Source organism: Danio aesculapii, chromosome 5, assembly GCF_903798145.1.
Source record: "Danio aesculapii chromosome 5, fDanAes4.1, whole genome shotgun sequence".
Lineage (NCBI taxonomy): Eukaryota > Metazoa > Chordata > Actinopteri > Cypriniformes > Danionidae > Danio > Danio aesculapii.
The window spans coordinates 49,734,954-49,761,565 of record NC_079439.1 but is presented as its reverse complement, the minus strand read 5'-3'; the positions used below and the strand labels follow the sequence as shown (position 1 = coordinate 49,761,565).

Below are 26,612 nucleotides of genomic sequence, written 5' to 3'. Positions count from 1 at the left end.
CTTCTGAAGGCCGTTTTTTTAATATAGAATTTTTCCATTAAAGCAAAGACTTTTTCACAAAAATGGAAGGTACTTTGGAATAAGGTGAGCCAAATATAGCAGGGCTAGTCAATTAATTTGTCATGGGGGCCAGCTCATGTGAAGCATCCCAAATGAGGGGCCATGGTATATGACTTGCAATATGAGTGATGACACAACAGCAATGTTGGAACAAAGCAGCCAATGGTATCCATAGTAGGAACAAAAAATACTATGGAAACCAATGGCTGTTTTCCCCCAACATTCTTCAGTATATCTTCCTTTGTGTTCAGAAGAAAGAAACTCAAACAGGTTTGGAACAAGTGGGGAATGAGTAAATGATATCAGAATTGGTGAACTATCCATTTTAAACTGTGAGTACTAAGTGTGAACCTGGACTAAATGTGTAATTTGGTCCTGATCAAAGAAACCAAGACAACTAAACTACAGTACAAGTGTGAACTCCCTAAATGAGATTTATTGCTGAATAAGCTCACTGAATGATATATGTGTTTTTCTTTTAGATGGTACCATGGAATGTTGGACCGAACCATTGCTGAAGAGCGATTGCGTCAGGCTCGGACACCGGGCAGTTACCTCATCAGAGAGAGCGACCGCCGGCCTGGCTCCTTTGTACTGTCCTTTCTCAGCGTGACCAGTGTGGTCAATCACTTCAGGTGAGTGGCCTTTCCTTTCACAAGATTTAGTTTCATCAAGCATTCAGTAGAAGTGAGTAAACAAATGATATTACTAGGGATGCATAAAAATGCTGGGCAAAAACGGAAACAAAAAATACTGGATTCACTTGGCCGAAAACCAAAAATGCTTATTTTAGTAAAAATAAGTTAAAAAGTTAAATAAAAAAGGCTCTAAAGAGCAAAGGAAATAAGCTATAGAGTGAACCAAAATTAGTCATTTCAAGATGCAAATTTGTAACGACAACTAGGGCAGCACGAGTCTGGCTAAAATAAAAAAAAATTTTTGCTTAATCAAGATCATGATTTTCTCACGATTCAGTAGATGTAAAATAAGCGTTAATATGTGTTGGTGATTATTATAGTTATTTCTCAAACGTGGTATAATAATAGTATTAGGCCTGTGTGTAGGTCTACTGTTGGTTAAAATGCTACATTTTATATAAACTTGCAATAGTGTAGACTTGAATAAACTTTAACTTTGTCCTGGTCGGTAATTTACTGTAAAGTGATGACATCAGAATTAGGCATGGGCCGGTAAAAGATTCTGACGGTATGATAACCTTGGATAAGAAGATCACAGTTTCACGCTATTGTGATAACTGCTCTAAAATATATTATTTTTAAATATTTTATTTTGAGAAACATTTTAAAGTATTTTGGAGCAGTAAGCATATCAGGCTAAATAAATCAAATGAATCAAATGAGATCTTTTCTGCTGGAGATACTGTTGTCCTAAAAAACAAAACAAAACAAAAAAAAACGTAAAAAAAAAACAAAAAACATTACACAAGCCTTAACTTTTCCAAACCGCAGTATACCATGAAAACAGTTATCATCCCATACCTAATCAGAATACAACTATTCATTACTCTGAATTTGAATTATTATGTTTGAACATATGCTTGCAATCTGTCATTAACAACGTTATTAGACCATTTTTTCACTGGTATAATGAGACATTTGTCATTATCAGATTCCCTCATGCATTATATTCAATGTTATATAGGCTAGAGTAATACTGACAATGTTAAACATTTATTCTCACCCACAACACTTTGTGTTCCCTATTAAAAAAAAACATAAAATGCTTGTCGTAATCATAACTCTAAAATGCGATATGATTATTTAATTGATGTGTGCACTTTCAGTTTCACTTTTACTGCTGAGTGCGCTCATGTGAAGGCTGCCGTCATTCCGAGAACAAAACAAACTGAACGTTATTTACAACTTTATTACCTGTTGTTTACAGCCTATGCAGGTTCTGTTCACTAAAGTAGACATCATTCACGTGCATCCTCTGTGGTAAAACACACAGCTCACAGTCAGCTCACGTGGAATTTTATGGCTATGAATACATCGTTACATGAATGCAGAAATGACATTTTGGAAAATTGCAAGCAAGCAAACAGACAGAAGAGCCAACAATTTTTGCAATAGCAGGATTCAGGTAAAGATTAGATTAGCTTGCAAATGCAGCTCACATGAATAATAAAAACTATATGCTCAGGGTATATACAGCCAAGGTTACAGTTCAAGCTGCACATCATCAATAATGAACCAGCGTATGCATCTCATAATGATCTGCTCATAAGGGAACAAGCATTAAACAAAGTCTTTTAATAGTATATTAAATTTAAACCACAAGCCACAGTCTTCACGAGTGTTGCATTTTGATTCTACCGCTGAACAAAGCTCTCACAATAAAATAAACATGACCATTTGCACTACTCGGGTTTTACAGACACTACAAGTGCCTTTTGAGCATCTGTTGAATGTTTGAAGTGACTCAGTCATTACTCCCAGCAAATGTCAGTCTAATTTATTCTGACATTGTGATTTTAATGCTCTAAGGTGCAACATTTTCTCATTCATGTGTGTTTTTAGGATCATTGCGATGTGTGGAGATTACTACATTGGTGGACGACGCTTCTCGTCCCTGTCAGACCTCATTGGTTATTACAGCTATGTGTCTTGCCTACTGAAAGGTGAAAAACTGTCGTCCCCAGTAGCTCCCCCTGAGGTACATTTCGAATTTTGACAATTTGTTCATGTTCTATTTGTGTTTGTTGCTACATTTAAAGGCTGCATGAACTGGAATCATATAATTTTGTGCATAATTTCTGGTCACACTTTATTTTGAAGGTCAATTTGTGGAATTTAAGTTACATTGCATCTACATGCCAACTAAGTTTCATTAGATAATAAGACTCTTAGGTTGGGGTTAGGGTTAGTGTAAGATGACATGTTCTGGCGAAGATTCTTATAGTCAGTTAAATGTCTGTTGAAAGAGCAGTATCAAAAGATATTAAGCAGACAGTCTACTAATACTCAAACGGACCATCAAAATAAAGTGTTCCCTAATTTTCTCATAGCAAACTAACGGTAAGAGGGTTAAGATTATTTTAGCTGAAGACGGCAAACATGAGGCTGCACAATATTTGAAAAATTGCACATTGCAATATTTTGTTTTGCTGCGATATATATTGCGATATTCTATTCAATTCAATTCAATTCACCTTTAATTCTATAGTGCTTTTACAATGTAGATTGTGTCAAAGTAGCTTTACATAGAAAATTATACTGATTTGAAATAGTGTCAGTTCAGTGTGGTTTAATGTTTACTGCTGAGAGTCCAAACACTGAAGAGCAAATCCATCAATGCGCAGCCCTACAAGTCCCAAACCATGCAAGCCAGTGGCGACAGCAGCGAGGAAAAAACTTCACCAATTGGTGAAAGTGAAGGAAAACCTTGAGAGAAACCAGGCTCAATTGGCCACGACCATTTTTCCAATGGCCAAATGTCTTGTGCAGAGCTGCAGTCTAGGTGCCGGAGGCTCAACAACGCTGGCTGTCAGCGAAGACTCGTCTGTCTTTGTAGCATCACAGGAATCAGTCTCATGCTCTCCCCTCCTTCATGATAATCTCTGGGGGCCTCTGGATGAGTATCCGCAGGTGGACATAGAAATAAAAGAGAATAATTAGCGTAGCTGCTGTTCATAGTGTATATAAACAAGATTCAAAAACCTGTGTGGAGCACATTCTTGCATCATACCATTATGTGTTGCACTGTGTGTGTGCTTTACTAAAAAGATAGGTCTTTAATCTAGTTTTGAACGCGAGAGTGTTTTTGTGCCTTGGACATTATCAGGAAGGCTATACTAGAGTTTAGGAGCCATAAATGTGAAGGCTCGACCTTCTTTACTCGACTTTGCTATTGTAGGTACTACCAGAAGCCCTGAGTTTTGAGATCTTTAGAAGTGGGTTGGATTGTAGCGAGACAGAAGGTTTGTTAGGTAAACAGGAGCTAGATTATTTAAAGCTTTATAGGTAAGAAGCAATATTTTAAAATCAATATAAAATTTAACAACCAGTGTAAGGAGGATAAAATTGGGGTGATATGATCATATTTTATAGACCTGGTAAGAACTCTGGCAGCTGCATTTTGTACTAGCTGAAGTTTATTAATAGAGGATGCTTGGCAGCCAGCAAACAGAGCATTACAGTAATCCAGCCTAGAAATCATAAAAGCATGGACTAGCTTTTCTGCATCTGAGATGGATAGCATACTTCGTAACTTAGCGATATTTCTCAGATGAAAGAAAGCAGTTTTTGTGACATGGGAGATATGCTTTTCAAAAGTTAAACTACTGTCTAATATAGCACCCAGATCTTTTATAGTAGAGCTAATGCTAACTTTGTATCCCTCTAATTGCAGGTTGAGTTGTGAGATCTGCTGTGTACAGGATTTAGGCCTTATCAGTAGTAATTCTGTTTTGTCTCAGTTTAAGAGAAGATAATTGTTGGTCATCCAGTCTTTAACGTCTTTTAGAGACTCAACTAACAGTTTTGATGTCTCATCAGGTTTAGTTGAAATATATAATTATCATCTGCATAGCATTAAAAGCTGATTCTATGTCTTCTAATAATGTCTCCCAGGGTTAGCATGTATATTGTAAACAGCAAAGGGCCTAAAATGGATCTTTGAGGCACCCCATACTTTACTGGCCTGACTTGTGAAAGCTGTCCATTAATATTCACAAACTGGTAAAAGTCAGTTAAGACAAATTAAAACAGTTTCACCAGATAGCTTAAATAGCACTTTTTAGAAATAATTCATTGATTTAAACTTATTTGGGATTATTCTGAACGATTATGGGATTGTTCTGTAATATTATTGGGATGATAGAAATATTTAATATCACATTATTCAGGTACAGAATAATCAAAAATAAAACCACTGTAACAACGCCGACTGCTCAACAAGATGTAGTTATTTATACAAACACACTGTATAGTCTTCATTGTATAAATAATTCAATAAATACATCTATATTAGCAACAAACAGTACAATTTTGTGTGCCTGAATACTTTAAAGGCTCTGCTCACACAGTCACAGGCCTTAAAAACATATGCAAATGATAAACTTTCACTCCATTATGGTCAAACACGTCAATGACTCAAAATCTTGTGTTCTGATCTGTGGCTACTGCTAAACTAATCCAACATATAAACTTAGCATTGGACTTCCTGCGATGTGTCTATTGCAGATGTGCACATTGCGATATTGAAACAATATACTATGCAGTCCTAGTCAAAACCGTTAAAGAGCAAATGGTCAGACTTTGATTGAAAACTTTTTTTTTTTCAGTGTATTGACTTAAATTGATTAATTGTTCAACTGAAGAATAACAATATGTGCTAGCAAAATAAACATTGTAAATTTTATACAGACTTTAGGAAGAAGCAATGTGTTTTGTTCATTGTTGTTGATATGTGCTAGTTGTGTTTTAATAACCTCTCATTCTCCTTGTAGCCAGTGGAGGACCGGCGACGAGTGAGGGCCATACTTCCATATACCAAAGTGCCAGAAACTGACGAAATCAGGTATAAAAACCTTCTTACAAACTCATCTTATCTAACATTGCTGGGTCTAGACAGTGTCCTTCATGTTTGAAGAATTTAAATTGATTTCTAGACTGTGACCTTAGAATAAAATACAAAAAAAATGTAGTATTAACAAAATAGTTTTATCATTAGTCTTAAAATCGTATTATCTGAAAACACTGTTCTTTAGAGTTTGCCTAAATCAACTGCAAACTTAAATGAATTAAAGTTTTATATGATCAATCTGGTTCCTTCAGGAGGCCACTTGTGTAGTTTGCTGCAACAAAATCTCTTGAGCAAATCACAATGAGTATGCTAATTTCATAGCGTTTCATAGGCCCTACTATTGTGAAAGTTTGTAAAGTTTTATAAACGTGGTTAATCAGATGTGTTTGATTATGAGCTCCTGTTAAACAGCAAAGTTCTATATGGTTTTTGGTATAAGGGGTAAAAATTTAAATATCTTAGCAGTGAAATCCTTTTTGTAAACACTATGTTTACATGACCACCAATAATCTGATTATTTGCGATATTAGCGATTTTTGATGACCTTAATCCGACTAAAGTCATAATCGAACTAAACAGAAATCCAATTAAGACATGTGGAGTATGCCTATTTTATCATCATATCGCATCATTGGAGTGCAGTACAGACATGTAAACACTGCACAGACATGTAATGACTTCTCGCCATGTTTTGAGATAGGATGTTTCACACACATGGCTGTTTGACACTATTGACTATTCACTATCTGCAGCCATTGAGTCAGTAAAGGGCCACAGACATACACATTGTGAAATGCGGAGGTTTTTTTAAATAAAATTTCATTAAAACACAAGTTTTTACTTCATACTCGCATCCAGTACCTCATTTTGTCACAGGGCACAAATAATAATATCCCTGAATAAAAGTGAAACTGCCAAACTGCATTTAAAGTTGAAAAATTTTAAATGAAACGCCTGAAATTACATGAAACTCCAGAGGAAACGTGGATAGCGCGTGACGCAGTGACGTTAATCAATCTATGTGCTATAACATTTAAAACGGGATCATGACAGGAACATTCAAAAAGTAACTCATGTAAACACCTTAATCATATTATTGTCTTATTCAGATTAAGGCAGCTAATTCGATTACTAATGTCAATTATATATAAATGTAGTCGTTGTCAAACTAAGTCAAATCATGAATTTTAGTTATGTTGTTTTGGGGTTGTCAGATAACTTTTTTAGTTTTAAATTTTGTTGTTGTTGTTTTTTATAAATACAGTTTTTAAAACATACATACATATACATATATATATATATATATAGAAATTGTGACATATATAACAGAACATATATTATACATATATATAACAGAAATTGTGGCTACTAATTCTGACTTCAACTATATATATATATATTTATATATATATATATATATATATATATATATATATATATATATATATATATATATATATATATATATATATACCGTATTTTCCGCACTATAAAGCGCACCGGATTATAAGACGCAGTCTCAATTACGGGGTCTATTTCTGTACTTAACCCATACATAAGGCGCACCGTATTATAAGGCGCACGCTAAAATACACTGTCTGCAAAAAAAAAGGTAATGGAAGCAAAACAGTTAACATAGTTTAGTTGAACTTTATTGTACTATTTAACAATACACTCACATTATTTTTTTAATCAGTCGTCTCCCACAAATCCATCAAAGTCCTCATCTTCTGTGTCTGAATTGAACAGCTATGCAGTTTCGTCATCAAACACGCCGGGTTCTCTCTCATCATTGTCTGAGTCAGTCTCATTGCCGGGTGGCTGTTCAGCAATGATGCCGGCTTTTGCGAAAGCTCGGACAACAGTTAAAGCAGACACCTTAGCCCAGGCATCCACAATCCATTCACATATGGTGGCGTAACTCGCCCGGCGCTGCCTACCAGTCTTAGTAAAAGTGTGTTCGCCGTCTGTCATCCATTGCTCCCACGCAGCTCGCAACTTCACTTTAAACGCCCTGTTTACACCAATATCCAGCGGTTGGAGTTCTTTTGTTAGTCCTCCCGGAATGACAGCAAGCTCCGAATTCATTTGCTTCACTTGGTTTTTACATACATTCATATGTAGTTTTGATTGGTTTATTGCTGCTGCGTACGGAGTGTACGTTTTACGTCTCTGTGTCGGCGGGAAATGCTCCGACAGCCAATCAAGCGGAGCGCTTTCCGAAATCACACAACAACATTTTTACAGATTTTTGAACTCTGTGCACACATAAAGCGCACCGGATTATTAGGCGCACGGCCGTTTTATAACAAAATTTAAGGCTTTAAGGTGCGCCTTATAGTGCGGAAAATACGGTATATATATATATATATATATATAGCCACAATTTCTGTTTAATGGAGAGAAGATTTTTTCAACACATTTCTAAACATAAAAGTTTTAGTAACTCATTTCTACTAACTCATTTATTTGATCTTTTCCTTGATGAGAGTAAATAATATTTTACTAGATGTTTTTCAAGACACTTCTATACAACTTAGTGACATTCAAAGGGTTAACAATGTTAAGTCATTGTATTTTGATGGTTTGTTCTGTAGACTATCAAAACAATTAGCTTAAAGGAGCTAATAATTTTGACCCTAACGTGGTTCATAAAAAATTAAAAACTGCTTTTATTTTAGCTGAAATAAAACAAATAAGACTTTATCCCGAAGAAAAAAACATTATCAGACATACTGTGAAAATGTCCTTGGTCTGTTAAACATCATTTGGGAAATATTTTAAAAAGATATATATTCTTATTCTTATATATAAATATAGATACTTTTTTTTTTACTGAGGATGCTTATGCTGACAATGAGGAGTCACAGCATAAATTGATTTCTAACCACTGCATCCCCTTAGAAAACAGACAACAAGACAGACCTCCGATAGCCCCGTCCTCGTGGAATTTTACCAGTGTCTTTCTTCACTCGAACTTCTCTCGATATTTTTTAAAAAGTGGGTTGATGGTACCGATTGACTTCCATAATAGGAAAACAATTATTATGGAAATCAATGAGTACCATCCACCATTCTTCAAAATATTACTTATATTACTATTATTATTACTATATTACTATTAATTTTACTATATTACTTTGGGTTTAACAGAAGAAAGAAACTCAAATAGTTTTTGATCTAGTAAAGAGATTTCATTTTGGGGTGAAATATACCTTTTGAAATGTTTAAGATTTTTAATTAATTTAAAGATTTTTAAGAAATATTTAAGAAGAATATTTAAGCTGGTGATCATCCTAGTATTCGAAAATATTAGTCATTACATGTACAGTTTCACATACTGTACATTAAAGGAGGAGTCAGGTCTTGGGGAATCTGATAATAAATATGGAATGTTTTAGTGTTAAATAAGTAAGACATCAATAATGTGCAGTGCTGGAGTACTCCAGGACCAGGATTGAGATGATTCACTCCAGTAGCAGTTTGGAGCAATCTTTTGTTGTTTTCAGCAGCACTTATAGTAAGCTACAAAATGTAACAGTACAAGAAAGCAATTTAGATATCAAGAAACAGTCAACAGTACTTTCATTATTTAAGAAACTAGTGTTTCTGCCAGTCACATTTATGACTACTTTTATGCTTTCTTATTCTTTATCGCATTTTTTGTTAAAAATGTTTTCTCTTCTGTATTCTTTGCATGTCTCTTAGTTTTCTAAAAGGAGACATGTTTATCGTTCACAATGAACTGGAAGATGGTTGGATGTGGGTGACCAATGTTCGGACAGAAGAACAAGGCCTTATCGTAGATGATCTTGTGGAGGAGGTGGTATGTGTCTCTAAGCCTTTATCCTGTAAAAGCTCCTTAGAAAAGAGAGTGATTTTGTGATCTTCCTGTGAATTTGCATATAGATTAATGGATTCATTTCAATTTATTCTCAGGGTCGTGAAGAGGATCCCCATGAGGGAAAAATGTAAGTCTCTATAGTGTAATACAATGTATCTTTTAACATACAATTAAAATGGGGGCTGGTGGAACAGCTGTAATGTAAAGAAAAATATGTTATGATTCATTTCTTTTTATGCATTCCTCTTTTTTGACTTTTGAATGGCTGTCAATGTTCAATGCTTTATATTAGTAATAGTGTATTTACACAATCTACAAATGTTAACATCTAAAACTTTGATCCCTTAATCTAATCTTATCCTCACCAAATCACCAGTTTAAACTGTAAGAATTATGTAGCAATCATTTTCAACATGACTTCTGCCTAGGTAGTAGTGCTGCACAATTAATCAAAGACGATTGTGTGCACTAGGGCTGTGCGATACGGGCAAAAGAAACCTATCACGATTTTCTTGAACAATATTGCGGTTTTGATTTTAATGTGGATTTTGTTACAGACAGACTGAATCTCTTTACAGTGTGAATTTGAAACATATTTCTAAAGAAAAACAATTAGATCTTTATCAAAGACCTGTAACATGCCTCTTATACAGACAAAAAATCTAATTAAATAAAAATCACCTAGTAAATCTGTAACAAATTGTCTCTAAAACAGACCTATGGCAATAGAAATGTGTGTGTGAGCGCACGCGCCATCAAAGTCAAGTAAGGCTCTGATGTTCTGCTCTTTGTGACGCTGCCGTGAAATAGGGCGTTAACATATCACTTCTTTTGTACACACAAGTCCATTATTTCCAATGGAGGCACATGGATTGCGTGCACATTCTAGGTGCAACCAGCTGAAAACATCTCTTTTCAGACAAACTTTAAATTAAACATTTCAGAATGCCACACCACGAGTCATGCAACAAGAGCTGACCGATCAGCTTCATACTTTGTATGGAACATACACATTTTGGTTCCATTTTGGAACGCTCACACGTTCCACGGGCTTTTAGATGCAATATACTGTATGACTGACTTACAAACTACCTGGTTCTGCCATACATCAGCCTTCCTGTATCCAAAGTAACTTAATCCCATACCACAGATGTTGACTCTTTTGGCATCAAGTCCTCCTGTGCTGAACACATCATCCCTGTATACGCAGGCTATTCAGTCTCCTCGTGCTCTGTTGCGTTATGATTGGTTCAAATACTATACTGCAAGAAAATTAGAAATCGCACATGTCTAAATCGCACAGCCCTAGTGTGCACATTTTGTCAGTAAAGTCGGTTCTGTGATTAGCAGTAAATCTCCAGCACTGTTTTTTAGATATAGACAAGCTACACACAATTGCATTCATGATCACAAGTGGTTTAATTAGACAATTATGGGCTATTATGAAATTGGGGATAATCATTCTGTAATTAATGACAGCTGTTTGTGGCTCTCTCTGTTGCTGCTACATCTGAAAGCACATGAAAATACAACATAATAGCATGTTTTTAGTCTAAACTCACTTCATAACTTCAGTCAAGTGTTTAAAATCAATTGTTCTGTGAAATGATTCTATGGTCATGGGATTATAAGTCACGTTGAATCAATAGCAATTAAATCTTCTGTTTATAATGGAGATATATAGACTACAGTTTTTTTTTCTGGCTGTTTCTTTATGGGTGTTTGGAGTTTTCACATGAGAGCGCCCTCTAGCATTCGGAGGAGATTTACTACTGATTACAGAACCGTGCTTTCTTGAAAAGATGTACATGAAAATCACAGCTTTTGATTAATCATGATTGCGAGTTCATTTTGATGTGCAGCCCTACCAGCTAGTTTGGGTTAGTTTAGTGCTCCAGGTTCTGCCAGAATCCTGTGGTGCATGTATGAGCACGAGCATTTGAGCTTCCGGCTGTGGCTCGGATCAGCGAGCAGCTTTAATAGAGATGTGCTGATCCCTTGCACTGTGACTCTAGTGGTCTCGCTGACTCACAGAGCCTGAGGTGCTGCCCTCTGCCCTGCTTGCTTGTCTCTCATTTCCTGTTCCCTCATGTTTTCCTTCTTTATCTTCACAGCTGGTACCACAGGAAGATCAGCAAACAAGAGGCCTACAACCTGCTATTGACAGGTACATAAACATGAGTCAGTGCACACACAGCAAATAATTGCTCTACAGTTCATTCCAAAATAAAAGTGAATGATTATTTGCCTTTTATTTTGCATATTTGTACATGCTTATTTCTTCTAATTTAACATTAAGATTTGACTTTGGTTGTAAGATGTTTTCCCGTAATCTAAAAGCACACCAGGATGATTTTATGTTCATAAAAGGTTTGTGGAAGGAACAAATAAATAATGACAAGCGTAGACTGTTGGATTAAATATTTCTTTAAATAATAAACAAATAATTGAAATAAAATATTCATTAACCACGTCTGATTAATTTGTGTTTGACTGCTCTTAGGCTCACATTAGCATATTTAACAAATGTTGAATATTCTTACAAGAATTAGAGGCAAATTGCGCACATTAAAGTACAACAGAAACTCTCATTATTTCATAAATGCCTTTGAAGACTGCTCAAAAGCAGGTCTAACACTCAGTTTCTTCTCTTAGTTGGTCAGGTCTGCAGTTTTCTCGTCAGGCCCTCAGACAACACACCGGGCGATTACTCCCTCTTCTTTCGTACCAATGAGAACATCCAAAGGTTCAAGATTAGCCCCACTCCCAACAATCAGTACATGATGGGAGGACGCTACTATAACAGGTAGGAATGCAGGGTGAGGGTTAAATGCCTGAAAGCATCCTTTGACTTGAGAATAACCACTTATAACCCTTATAAATATATATTGTTTTTCTTTATACGGCAATTTTTTTTCAAGGCTTTGTAATTCAACAAATATTAATTTTATTCACATTTATACTATTTATGTTTACTAGCACTAACTGTATGGTAAAAAAAGTTACATGACAAAAAAGTAATTTTGTCTGTCTGCACCATATTTAACATGACAGAAGCAAAATACCACAGACATCCAGAAGTGCAGGATAGTGCACAACACTCGCAACTAAATGAACAAGTTTATAATATAATTAATTAACCTTAAACCTCATTACATTATTAAAAGTACATACTGGGTGACCAATGTTGTTAGTTTGAGTTCACAGATTTAAAGTTGTTTAAATGGTATGTTTGCTAATGCTAGTTATTTATTTTCAAGATCTGAGGTAAACTATCTGCTGCCGCTTTCAGGGGGACTAAATATCTTATAAACTGGTATTCAAACTCACATTGGTTACATTTAACACTGAATAAAGCACATAATCAGCACCTGAGGTGATCATTGTCATGGTAGTTTATGCTGTGTTCAACAGCGGTGTTGCAGAAATAGGCACTATTAGTAAAATATGAATTTTGTTTGTGACCATCATGAATGGTGAGGACAAAAATATATTTTAGTGTCGTGTTGAGATATGGTTTGACATGACCTTCTCACTCTAAAGGCTGGTTTATACTTTCGCCTCGCACAGCGAAACAGACAAGGCTTTTATACTTGATGTGTTCGCCGTTGAGATATTCTTTAACATAACAGGGGGCGGTCAAAAGAAACCAGTAAAATCAGATGGATAAACAGAAGTAGAAACTTTTCGGAACTACGTCAAATCATTAATATTGTTCAAGATTTATTTTTAAACTAATTATTTTTTATTATTTTAAATATTATAAAGATTTTTATAAACTTTCAAGATTTTTTAAATTCAAACTTTGATGCATCACTTGCTTTTGTTCATATCTCACACTGTTCTACCTAGTATAGTTTATTAAAATATTATTTTAATAAAAGTTATTGCTCTCCAAATATTTGGCAAGAATAAAAGCAAAAAAGACACTTGCTAAAAAATACTAATGTTTATTTAACCCACTCAGCAATTCACATATTACTTATGGTCATCTGGTTATCCCTATGATCACGCATGGAGGGATCATAAAGATCTGTGCAGTCGTACCTGTTTCAGACAAAATCTCTTTAAAGTGGTTCACATTCAACTCGTATCAACCCGCACAAACGGTTTGCTCAAGTCTCAAAAAAATTGTGCGCTCTACTAGCCAAAATCATGTCGTGCGCACCCAAAGTGATTCTCCGCAAACTCTGCGATGGCGTCACATTCACCGCATGCAATCAAGCGAACTAGTGGATGCATTGTTTAAATGTTTTCTTTTGCAAAAATAAATTCATATTTGACAGCTAAAAATATTTTTTAAATAAGCCATTGCTCTTTCATTCTCTTCAAACAGTGCTTTTGTGTAGCACAAATCCGGGTGTCCCCAGAGTCTTAAATTTAAAGTGTAAAGCTACCCATTTTGTACAACTAACAATCCCATAAAAAAAGTTTAACAAAAGTAAAATGTATTAACTCTTTTACCTGGTTTCAACACATTATTTAAATATGTGGCTAAGAAATAACATTTTAATCGGGCAACAAGTTAAAAAAATCCACTGGCCATTACAAAAAGTGCTTAGGATTTTGCCCTGTGAAAATCAGAAATTTCATTCATAATGGTCTTAAAGTCTTAAATTTGACTTGATGAAACCTGCAGAAACCCTGTCAAATGGTGTTTTTGTGGTGTTTTATATGAATGTTTTATTTGATGTGTGTTGTCTTTAATGTGCTTTTAATAACTGTATTCTATGCAAATGCAACACCCAGGAATGTTGTTTACGCCTAAAGCTGTATGATTTTGCATGATAGGTCTTTTTCGAGTGATCAATTCCTAATCCTTTGCATAATGTTCTTTTTTGCACCTAATTTAATTATGCTAGAAGATGCTAGCAGTGCATTAAATAGTGCTAACAGTGAGGTAAAAACAGGCAAGCAATGTTCTGAAATGACACAGGATAAAAGCTGCATGCTCTCAATGTTTTAAACATGTTACTTGCTAGCAGTGTTTCTGTCTGATGTAAAATACTTCTAATTATTCAGACTTACAATTTCGTTAAACTGAGCACATTCACTGACAACAATTCGTCTTGTGAATTTTGTATCTAGTTTTTGAAGCAAAGATGAATTAACAATGCTTATTCTAATACTATTACATGTTTGATGTGTACAGGGTGGGCCATTTATATGGATACACCTTAATAAAATGGGAATGGTTGGTGATATTAACCTCCTGTTTGTGGCACATCGGTATATGTGAGGGGGCTCATGAAATAAAGTTATGTTAAAACCAAGCACACCATAGTTTTTCTTGTGAAATTCCCAATAAGTTTGATGTGTCACATGACCCTCTTCCTATTGAAATACCACAAAAGTTGGATCCAAGATGTCTGACTTCAAAATGGCCACCATAGTCACCAGCCGTCTTGAAAAGTTTGCCCCCTCATATATACTAATGTGACACAAACAGGATGTTAATATCACCAGCCATTCCCATTTTATTAAGGTGTATCCATATAAATGGCCCACCCTGTATATCGTTGTCCTTAATCATTTGTTTGTCTTCATTTATTACCATGCTAATTCATACTGGAAACATGCTAACAACATGCTAAATTATACTGGAATCATGCTAACAACATGTTAAATCATGCTAGAAGCATACTAATTCGTGCTAGAGACATGCTAGCAACATGCTAATTTATGTTGGAATCATGCAAACAATATGCTAATTCATGCTAAAATCATGCTAACAACATGCTAATCCATAGTGGAAACATGCTAACAACATGCTAATTCATGATACAATCACGCTAACATGTTAATCCATACTAGATAACAACATGTATCATGTCTGCTATCATGATAACAACATGCTAATCTGTACTAGAATTATGTTGTTAACATGCCAATCCATACTACATGCTAACAACATACTAATTCATGCTAGCATCAAAATATAACCAATTCAAAATCTATCTATCTGTCTGTCTGTCTGTCTGTCTGTCTGTCTCAACTATTGCCAACAGGCTTTCTCAACCCAGCCTCAAAGTTAGTCTCAGCAAACTTTAATAATTGAGTTACTATTATAGTATACTATTATAGTAAATGTTCAACTAAACCTAGACATTTATGAAATAAACTTGCTAGAGAATATTATCTGCATGCACATTAGAATATAATCTACCCACAAACATAATTTCTAGTAACAGATTTTCATTTTCACTGCATATCTCCACGAATCATTTTAGAGATTAAACCTTGTCCCATATATTGTGGCACACAGCAATTTCATTAAAACGCAATACTTTTTAATTTTCCACTCCGCAATGAAAAATCACAGAGCTTTACTTTCAGCTGGTCTCTAATTAAGTAATGCTTTTTTCCTCTCTCAGTGTTGACGATATCATCGAACGTTACCGAAAAGAGCAGATTGTGGAGGGCTACACCTTGAAAGATCCTGTCCCAGTCCAGGTAAATAAATCTCACTGTAATAAACTCAAATATTGCTGTGGATCCTCTCAATAACAGGCATGATATTGTGTTGTTTTTGTTGAATAGCAAAAAGAGCAAGTTCTCTCCGACTTGGTTGATGGCAGAGAAATATATAACACTATTCGACGGAAAACAAAAGATGCTTTCTACAAAAACATCGTCAAGAAAGGATATCTTCTCTTCAACAAAGGTACCCATGATTACATTCGTTTCCATTCTGCTGCACTTCTCGCTGAGTTTGACGTTTGTATTCGTCACTCAGCGGGACTTGGACTGATCTTGAGAGGATGTGGGTAATTTGAAGCACATAAGCCCCACGCGAGTGTCTTTGATCACCTGCGAAACGCAAGGGAAGGCTCTTCACAGACAGCTTAGGACGAGCCACGCTGAACAAAAAGCAAAATCGTGTACCTGAACACACACAGAGCTGTCCAGTTCAATGACACAGGCTCCGCTTAATAAAAGATTTGCCACTCTGTGGGGCTTGTTGCTGATGAAAGTGTATAAGTCTGAATCAGTTCTGACACCCTGTCTGGTTTGTATTCAGCTGTTGTTTGTGTCTAATATCCAGATGGTTTAATAGGTGCTAAAACCTTTATGCCTTAAATGCCGACTGTCATTTACAGGCTCGCTGTGCGCAGATTAAATTTCTCAAACCAAAGGCATTAATAAATGAGATGTTCTGCAAGAATTGATATGTGTTTAGGCATTGTAGGGGATCTGGGGTTTTTTCGTGTACTGCATGTTAAAATTAATTTCACAATGGGCTGATTAGTGCAATATTGGCAGAAATATTTATTTTTAGTTGTAAGGGTCATTTTCGCCTAAATATTAAGGAAGTTATTTAGGCCTGTCACAGATAAATAAAGGCCAATTTATACTTCTGCATTGAGTGTGTGTTGTGTGGTATGTCCTGTGTAGTCTTCCACAGTCGCATACTCTTCTTTGTACTCTGATATGCATTATAACTACACGTCACGATGCAAGCTACATTTGTGATTATAGATGGTACCGAAACTTGATACTTTGACGGTATCGGTGCTAAATTATAAAAGACTGAAGTATCGATAAGCTCTAATGTTAACGGTTCTACTATCGGTACTGGATAATTGTTGCTGAATGAACTGCAGCAAGTCATCCTAGCCTACAAACGGTGCGTGATAGTCTTGGTTGAAAAAGCCACGCACTGCAGTGCGCAATGTTGAAAATAGATTGACTGCATCAAAAAGACACTCAAATTGTGCAATGGCAAGAAATAATATAGATCGCGCCACCAAACACATGAAAACGAGTTAAACGAGCCTGATTTTAAAATTTAAGGAGTAGAAAGTACAGATGTTTGTGTGAAATGTTAGGAGTAAAAGTAAAAAGTTGTCAAGAAAATAAGTAGTGTAGTACAAATTATTTGTTTTGGTGTGTCCCTAGTACTGGGCCGATAAAAGATATTACATCGAATCGTGATAATTTATGTCGATAACAATCTGTTTACAATTTTTACCCAATATTGATCTAAGAGCCAATAACACAGCTGAAATGTGAAACAATGAGAATCTAGAAGTGTGTTGGTATTAGAAATGTACCGAATTTTTGGCCACCGAAAATTTGTCGGCCTCTAATTTTTATGGATTCAGTCATTGTGGGGTTCTCTTAAATCTGGAAGCATTAACAACTTCGAAATATCGAAATATATATCATTATCATTCGATATGGAAAATATTTTTTGAGATTGCATTTATGCTATATCGCCCAGCCCTAAGTGTCCCACACATCTCCTCTCGTTGGGTAAACGTCAGCGCTTGTTGGCCCAAATTGGTATGTCAGTTTTGCATCGGATAAAGAGAGCACTCTGACTGGTCATTCAGCAACAAATCAGAGCCCTTATGTGACGTAGTGAAGTGACGTAGCAAGTAAACAATTCAAGTCAAGAAGGAACACAAAAAAGCCAGCTGTAATTTTGCTATATTTCTCAAATATTTGCCAGCAATATCTATTATTAGATTATCAGACATATTTGCAGGAGCATTATTAGATATGTTTGCTGAGAACGAGAAAAAAAGATACTGCCCCCCGTAGTCCAGAAAAGACTCTTGCGCAGGCGCAGAACATGCACGCTTGTTTCAGTCGACTGCTGTTCGTTTGGTGTTACAGCTAGCTTTTTGGTCCAGATGGAACAAGACATGAGTCAACGTGAGGCGACAGCAAATGTCCATTAAGCAGTATTTACATTATTAATGTGCATAAAAATAGGTGAGGAAACAGTTAGTTAAAACGTTGATATGGAAGCAAAATGCCTCATTTTAAAATGAAAGACATATAGAAATGTATTATGTATTACAAGTACATGTATTATTATTTATTAATATATACATATATATTTATATAAATGTAAAAAAATATATGATATCTTATTTACCATATTAGGTAGCCTACTATGTTAGTTGTGCAATCTGACACGATCATAAAAATAAAAGCTTCTTAATTACGGTCTCTTGTCAAGACAAGATCTAAAACCGTAGAGATTAAGCCAAAGGAAGGTTGTATAACTCTTATTTTTATCCACATTCTTACTTTTTCTTTCTCAGATTTCACTTTCCAGAGCATCTGACATCATGTACCTCACTCAGGACATGCGTTAGGGATTGTGCTACCGTAATACACCTAAAACATGAATTGCCGAAAAAAGCATTTTTCTCGAAAGAGTTAAACAAAATCATTTATCGATTTGATGCACATTATAATAGGCGACCAGCCGTACATGTAAAGCAAACATAATGTTTTTTAATTCGGTCATGTTTAGCGGCCATCATCCTTATACCAATCTCCATTATTGTATGCTGCTTGCATTTCTGTCTGTTCCATTGCTCCGTTTGTTAGATGTTTGCTTCCACTTTTTGCAGTCTGAAGCACATCAAATGCACAAAACGGCCACTTTGCACTGTGTTGTTCACTCGATTTGCACCACAGAACGTCTAATCCCATTTTTGCGTTGACAATGTTATGTTTGTGAGGACACAGTTGAGACGTCATTTTTTGAGAGACACTCAAATACATCACACGCTACATATGCAACGTCTATAAGTCATGTAAAACAATTAATTGCAAACTGAAATAAATATAATTTGATTATATGGTTTGGAATTGGATGTTTTATGAGACTATTTACCTTTTTTGTGATTATTTTGCATTTGAATGAATAATTTTGCAGGATCGCAAAAAATTTTGACTTTTTGTTGATTTTGCATTGGATTCAGTGATTGCAAAATCACGAAAAACTAGGTGGTCTGAAATATAGGCATATTCTTGGCATTTCGAGGTTGACTTCTATGTCAAGAAGCCTATATTAATCATATACTGTAGCTCTATAATAAATAATCTGTCTATTACCCTTAAGATTTTAATGTTCTTTTCAAAACTGGGGGCCGGATTCACAGATGTTCAGAAAGGTAAATACATCTTATTCACCTTCCCACATATACTTCCACAGGTAAAGGCAAGCGCTGGAAACACTTGTACTTCATCCTGGAGGGCAACGATGCTCATCTCATTTACTTTGAGAGTGAGAAACGAGCCACCAAACCCAAAGGATTGATCGATCTGAGCGTCTGCTCCGTGTACGGGGTCCATGACAGTCTGTTTGGCAGGTATGCTACTGTAATGATACACAAGTCACTAGTGTACTTGTATTTATAAAAATGGTTTGCATGCAGATTCAGATTGGTTTTGTGTGTAATTCAATGACAGCCAGACAGTATAGCTTAAGTGGCTGCAATGTTTGGGGCCAGTGTGTCAAGCACTATTGATGTTGTGTGTTTAATGGTGATGCTATTATTGTGTCCAGGCCAAACTGTTTCCAGATTGTGGTTCAGCACTTTAGCGAGGAGCAGTACATTTTCTACTTTGCAGGTGAAACACCTGAACAGGCACAGGTACATATTGCTTTAACAGAGTACAAGTTTTAATAAGTAGCAGGGTTTATTTAGGTCTTTAAAAGTATTTTAGTATACTTTTAAAACAGAGCTAAATTAAATTGATAAAGTTATGGCGTTTTTGATTTTTTTTTTTTTTTGTTTTCTAATACAAATATCTAAACCCAAATTGAGACATTTGCTTGAGATGCAAAATTAAAATAGTTTTTTTGAGAAATTAAACAAAATTAGTTCTTGCTTCAAACAAGAACTTGAAATATCTTTTGGTGGGTTATAAATCAGGTTGATTTTTCTAAAAAATTTAAGAACGTTACCTCTTCGCAGTGTGATTAGAAGGTTCAGAGCAAACTGTGTTTATATTCTAGTGTGTGGAAGAGGAGTTACTCTTATGTTCACTGTTTATCAGTTTCCTGTAGAATCTACAGTACCATGCAACTTTGAAATACAGTAACATACTGCGGAACTGTCCTACAGTAAAATTCTGTTCATATTACAGTTCACTTTGCAGTAAGTTACTGTAAATCAATTACAGCAAAATACTGTATTTACATTTACAGCAGCATTTATCTTGCTGTATTTGTATTTACTGTAATGTTTATCCTTACTGTAAAATAGTCATTTTCACAATGCAACTTTGAAATCCAGTAACATACTGCATAATTGTCCTAAAGTAAAATTCTGTTCATATTACAGTTCACTTCGCAGTAACTTACTGCAAATCAATTACAGCAAAATGATGTATTTACATTTACAGCAGCATTTATCTTTCTGTATATGTATTTACTATATTGTATATCTTTGCTGTAAAATAGCTATTTTCACAATGCAAGTTTAAAATTCAGTAACATACTGCAAATCTGTCCTACTGTAAGATTGAGTTCATATTACAGTTCACTTCGCAGTAACTTACTGGAAATCAATTACAGCAAAATACTGTATTTATATTTACAGCAGCATTTATCTTGCTGTATATGTATTCAGTATTCATTTTATCTCTTTACTGTAAAATAGTTATTTTCACAATGCAACTTTAAAATTCAGTAACATACCGCATATCTGTCTTACTGTAAAAGTGAGTTCATATTAAAGTTCAGTTCTGTATTTACATTTACAGCAGCATTTATCTAGCTGTATATGTATTTACAGTATTGTATATCTTTACTGTAAAATATATGCATTTATTTTCACCTTTTCAACTTTAAAATACAGTAACATACTCCATAACTGTTCTACAGTAAAATTCAGTTTAAATTATAGTTAAATACTGTGTAATTTACAAAAATCGTTAAAAATAAAACACTTATTAATTTCAAACTCTTGTTTGCCTATTATAAATAGACACTTAGAAAAGATAGATATATTGTGTTTCCTGCAAACTATTTATTACCTGCAGAGACCCTGTAATATGTTAAATAGTTTTTATCTTTTTCATATGTGACTGCATATTTTTACCCTTATTTTAGAGGTTTGTATTTATTTTTTATATACATTTATATAAATTATTTAAAAAATAAATCGATTTGATTTGTATTAACAAAAATATCATTTTTATGGTTTTAATTAGTTAATAACTATAATAATAAATTTGCTGATAAAACAAACAGGGTTTCAGAATTATTTCATATTAATTTCATTTGTGTAATTTAAAAGTCAGTTTGTCTGGATTTATTTGATAACAAATACTGGATAATTTTGTGAAATGTTAATACAACTTAATAAAATCATATAATGATATATATTTAAATATAATTTATTCCAACACTGTATAATGAAATTCTTTAAAATATATTTATATATTTTATATTTTAAAATAGAATTTATTCCAAGTTATTTAAGTTATATTAACGCTTATCTTGTTATCCTTGTAAAATAAGATGAATAATGTTTTTAGGAAATTTTTATTGTTGAAATTTGGATAAATATTGTTGGAAAAAGTTTTAAATGTTAGAATACTGTATTTAAGTGTATTGTGTGTAAAAATCTTTATTGTGACTTGAATGAATGAATGAATGACTCCACCACTACTGACACTACAAACTAAATCGATTTTAGTCGAAAAATGACAAAGATTTTTTGCTTCATGTATTAATCAAGCTTGTTCAAAAGTACTAAATAAATCTTTCACCCACAGGACTGGATGAAATGCCTTCAGACATTCTGCAATAATCTTCGAAAACCCTTACAGACTACATACAACAAGCGGTTGCGTCAGGTAAGAGTGACCAGCCGTTGTGTGTCAACTCTCGCTGTTCCCATGAAGTGTTATCTGCTGTCCCTTTAATCATGAGATAAGGTCTTTGGATGCCAGTGAATGTGCTGTCTGAAAATGCCACAGCTGAGCTGTCTGCATGCTGGTGAACAGCCCGATGAAAAACCTTTTCTGAGCACCTGATCCCCAAAAAGGCTATTTGGGATGAATCTAAAAAGCACATCGTCATTTTCATTACCACAGGCATAGTTTTGGGAAAAGATCCATGCGTGTCATTTTGCCTCTGACATCTCATCACTTATTCATTACAGAGAATGGAAAAAATCTCATGTTTGCATACTGTTCTCTCACCTTAGGTTAGCAGTTTAGTCCTGTATGTGGAAGAAGCTCACAAACTTCCCATCAAACACTTCACCAACCCATACTGCATCATCTCGCTGAACAGCGTGCAGGTGGCCAGGACTCATCCAAGAGAAGGACAAAACCCAGTGTTCACTGAGGAGTTCATCTTCGAGTGAGTGTGTTCCAGTGTTTCCATTGGTCATGTAATTTCTGCAATGTTATTGAATTAGGGCTGCAAATTGTTTTGCTACAATACATATGGTGATATGAATAAAATTGTACCAGATGATTTAAATAGCTCTATTTGGAAAGATTTCACTCATTTAGACCGACTGGAATGAGCATCTGCATAAATGATAATTGATAACAAGCAAAAATAAAGAAAATATACAGTGCTTTATGGTTTTCTGCCGAGTTGAACACTATTCAAGGACAGAAGTTGAACAATCAAATTTAAAATAACATAGCCATCATTGTATAAATAATTTAAAAATAATAATATTTAATAATATCTTTATATCTTTAATAAATAATCCAGTGGTGTAGATTTAATAGGATGAAGGGGATGCGTCCCCACCAATATCCAACAACTATTGAAATATCCCCACCAATAATTTACTTTACTTTAAAAAAATATAAACCTAGACACGCAAAAAGGTTTAAATCACGATTTCTTCTCGAGTCGCACCCCCCTCTAAACATTGTGAACATTGTGATTGGTTGTGCCTTTCCCTGCTGTTATGCGAGAGGCTGTAACTGCGTTCAGATACAAGCAGCGCCAAAACAACAGCGCATGGATATTTCCTGTGCAAGAACAAGGTGTGTGAGGTGTGACAAACAAGTGAGGATAGCGGCAGTAAAAAAGGTGGACATACAGTAAGGAGCCTTTTTTGACAAAAAGTGTAAGTCACATAAACTCAAGTTCACCACAGAACGGGTTCATCATGATAATGTCATTAATGCTCATGTTTTTTCCCCTGCCTTAAAGCACGTTAACGTTAGTCTAACGTTATAGCAGACTGATATAGTCTGTGAATAATATGCCCAGAAAACTAACTGCAGAATAAACAACTACATGTAAAAGTGTAGTGATTCCTGCCAGTTCTCCTAGTCTCTCAGAGTAGCATGTCTAATTTCGGTTGAAACAATTTGTTAGAAAAACTATATACATGTATATATGCATAACTATATATGAGACATTTTTCATTTGCACTATGGCTAAAATAGATGGAAGTCTTTATTAAATTCTCACTTCATCAGTTAATAAACATTGAAATTTATTTAGCAGTTATTGACCTGATTTTCTATTTAATTATGAGATATAAATATTGCATTTTTGTGGCATTTCAAGAACTATTTTTTGCTGGATTAGCTTGTCGAGTGGTTATTGTAACCACACTATTTGATGTACCAAAAATATTTCCTACCATTTTGTCAAATTGCTTACCATAATATTTTACTTTGTGTTTATTTGCAAATGTACATTTCAACTAGGAGTTTTATATTACAGTTTTATAAATATTGAAAATTTAGAACAAAGAAACGTAAAAAGATACCAATTTTTAAAATACAAATTTATTATCATCCATCATAATTTTTTTAGAAAAATCTGTTTAAACCTGTTTTAAATTAAAAACTAAAGCCTATTCACCTTATTCTTTGTGTACGAGCGGGCACAGCCATTTGAATCTTTTTGGCTCGAAACTTCTCATCCGATCTCATTGTTACGCTGCTTGTTACGCTGCTTGTTGTTGCAAACTGATATTTTCCTATTATATGATTCTGCTTTGTCTGTATAATCATCAACACACTTGTTTGTAGAGCAAGTGGTTTGACCATATTCTGCGGTTTATTATTCCTAGTCATTTCTCCCATAGGCGGCTGAATCGGAAGTTCTGAAACAATCGCAAAAACGAACACACTTCTGCATTGAAGTAAATAGTCAAATAACAAGCCATTTGAATAATAAGAAAAATTCGAACAATAATAATAATCCAACATTTGGTCATCTGAACCCCCCTTGGCTACGGGCCTTAATTTAACTTTAATTTTATTTTTAATTTTTATAACTTTTTAATTAATAATATATTTTAATAGTCAGGGGTGTGTTTGATTCTCCCTCCCTACCAATGCCAAATGTAAACCTACGCCCTTGAAATAATCTAATCCAACAATTGCGATATCGATGCTCAAGCGATTTATTGTTCAACCCTATATTGAATTCTAAAAGGTGTATTCCGGACAATGAAAGTTAGTGAAATTTATTAATTTATTTTGTCCAATTCATGGAATGTGTCAGGGTTAGTTGTTTGTCATTTAATATTTTTCTTCCCATTTACTAAAATGTGTTTTTGTGTACTCTGATTTTCTTTCATCACATTTTTTTGTCTATTTGTTATGGTTTGCTATTTTTTTTAATACATGTTATTCCTTTACTGCTTGTTAACCGGCAGTCAAATGCAGTCACCATGTTGTACCTGTTAAAATACTGTCTGTGGCTGGTTTTGTCTGCTCAATCAGTCTCTCCGGAATTTTGTTGGTAAATTTTCAGATTGTGCCCTAAAATTTCTTCTTTTTGTCAAAATCTGTGCTGGTTTGCTGTGGCTGAACTTTCATTGTGATGATGTCACATTATGTGCATCTAAAGTGGGTCACACGCATAAATAGAAACGCAGTGTCATGCTGTGTTAATGACATCTCACGGTATCACACACTGGATACCTCAACCTTTTCTATGTGAGAATATAGTTTTATTTAATGTTAAACTCTGAGCAATGTGCCTGCTGGCCAAAAGCTATGGGAAAGCTGTGACAGTTTAAAAAATGGTAAACTCCACAAAACTTTGCATTATTTTGTGTTAAATTCAGCAATCATAGAATCAGTAAATTCTGTAGGGACTGATTGACACAACAGTCTGTTTTTCTGTTTATTACAGGTCATGGAAATTCACCTTTTTATTCAATAAAATTCAAGGAATTTAACATTTGACTTAAAGTGGCAACCCTGCTATTTTGACTCTCAACACTCATTTTGAGGTTTGAATGTGATAGTTTATTCAAATTCTGATTATATTCTTTCTCTCTCTCTCAGTGACCTGTCGTGCGACATCAACAGATTTGAAATAAGCTTAAGCAACAAGTCCAAGAAAAGCAAAGAAAGTGACATCTGTGAGTATATCTTGAATAGCACAATGAACTGCACAGCATGCCATATTATTTTGATAATTGTCAGAAATAATCCCAAAAAGAAATAGAACTCTGTAAAGCCACATAAAACAAAAGCACAAATACTAAACTACACACACACACACACACACACACACACACACACACACATATATATATATATATATACTACAAGTTCAACATCCAGAATTAGCTGAGTTGACGTGATGGCAAGCAGCAGATACACAACACCCAAATGGCCACACCGTTAATTGTGCAGAATTTTTAGCCTTGATATAAATTAAATGGATGAGTTGTAAAAAAAAATACACCCTCTTTCACAGTTGTCATGAAGAGTAATATTAGCTGTATACACTAAAATCATTTATTGTACCAGACTGAAAACTTTTTTCTGCAGTAAATTTAGAGATTTTAACATGAGAGTCTATAGGATTGACTCCCCCTTTGGAGCTAGCTTCAAGTGGCCAGTTGATGAACTGCAGGTTTTTATCGACTTTACAGAGAAAGCAAGAAATTGCCACTTGGTTATCAGACTTCTGAAGTAGTGCTAACCATGTTAAAAAGAAAGAGTTTCTCAACTCCAGGTAAAAATGATGCATACCTTGCTTCATTCTTTTACCCAAGGTTAAAAAAAAAAAACAGGTTATATGAGAATATCCCAAGGTAGGTGTAGTGTGAAATTTTGTTTTACGAGACATGAAGCATTCTTGTTATTGTTAAAGATTTAAAAATAAAATGTATTTAAATAGCATACATGTAGCCAGTCACACATAAGGCAGTTGTGGCAAAAAGTTCATTTTAGACTGTGACCTTTCGATGGAAACGGAATTTGAGGCATTATATCATTAACCACTGTCTATTTTAGGGGTAGAGAAGGGGGAATTCAAAGCTTGTTTTTGTTAACTCATTCAACTTACAATAAAAAGTTTAACATATAAAGATAACTGTTTATTCTATTTTTGTCTGTGAGAACTAGGTGTATGCCATCTCTTATATTGGATGTAATTTTGATGCTTTCTGCTTTG

The 26,612-nt window shown here is 34.6% G+C and overlaps 1 protein-coding gene across 1 annotated transcript in view; it reads left to right on the top strand.

Annotated features, from left to right (window-relative positions):
- Positions 1-26,612, top strand: part of rasa1a (RAS p21 protein activator (GTPase activating protein) 1a) — an 80,600-nt gene that overhangs the window by 37,570 nt on the left and 16,418 nt on the right. Inside the window, exons 2-15 of the mRNA XM_056458396.1 lie at positions 543-695; positions 2,601-2,736; positions 5,531-5,601; positions 9,316-9,433; positions 9,547-9,578; positions 11,566-11,618; positions 12,107-12,257; positions 15,826-15,904; positions 15,992-16,115; positions 19,410-19,566; positions 19,764-19,851; positions 21,983-22,063; positions 22,417-22,574; positions 25,493-25,569. Of these exons, the coding sequence (XP_056314371.1) occupies positions 543-695; positions 2,601-2,736; positions 5,531-5,601; positions 9,316-9,433; positions 9,547-9,578; positions 11,566-11,618; positions 12,107-12,257; positions 15,826-15,904; positions 15,992-16,115; positions 19,410-19,566; positions 19,764-19,851; positions 21,983-22,063; positions 22,417-22,574; positions 25,493-25,569 (1,478 nt within the window). The remainder of the gene's footprint in view (positions 1-542; positions 696-2,600; positions 2,737-5,530; positions 5,602-9,315; positions 9,434-9,546; positions 9,579-11,565; positions 11,619-12,106; positions 12,258-15,825; positions 15,905-15,991; positions 16,116-19,409; positions 19,567-19,763; positions 19,852-21,982; positions 22,064-22,416; positions 22,575-25,492; positions 25,570-26,612) is intronic.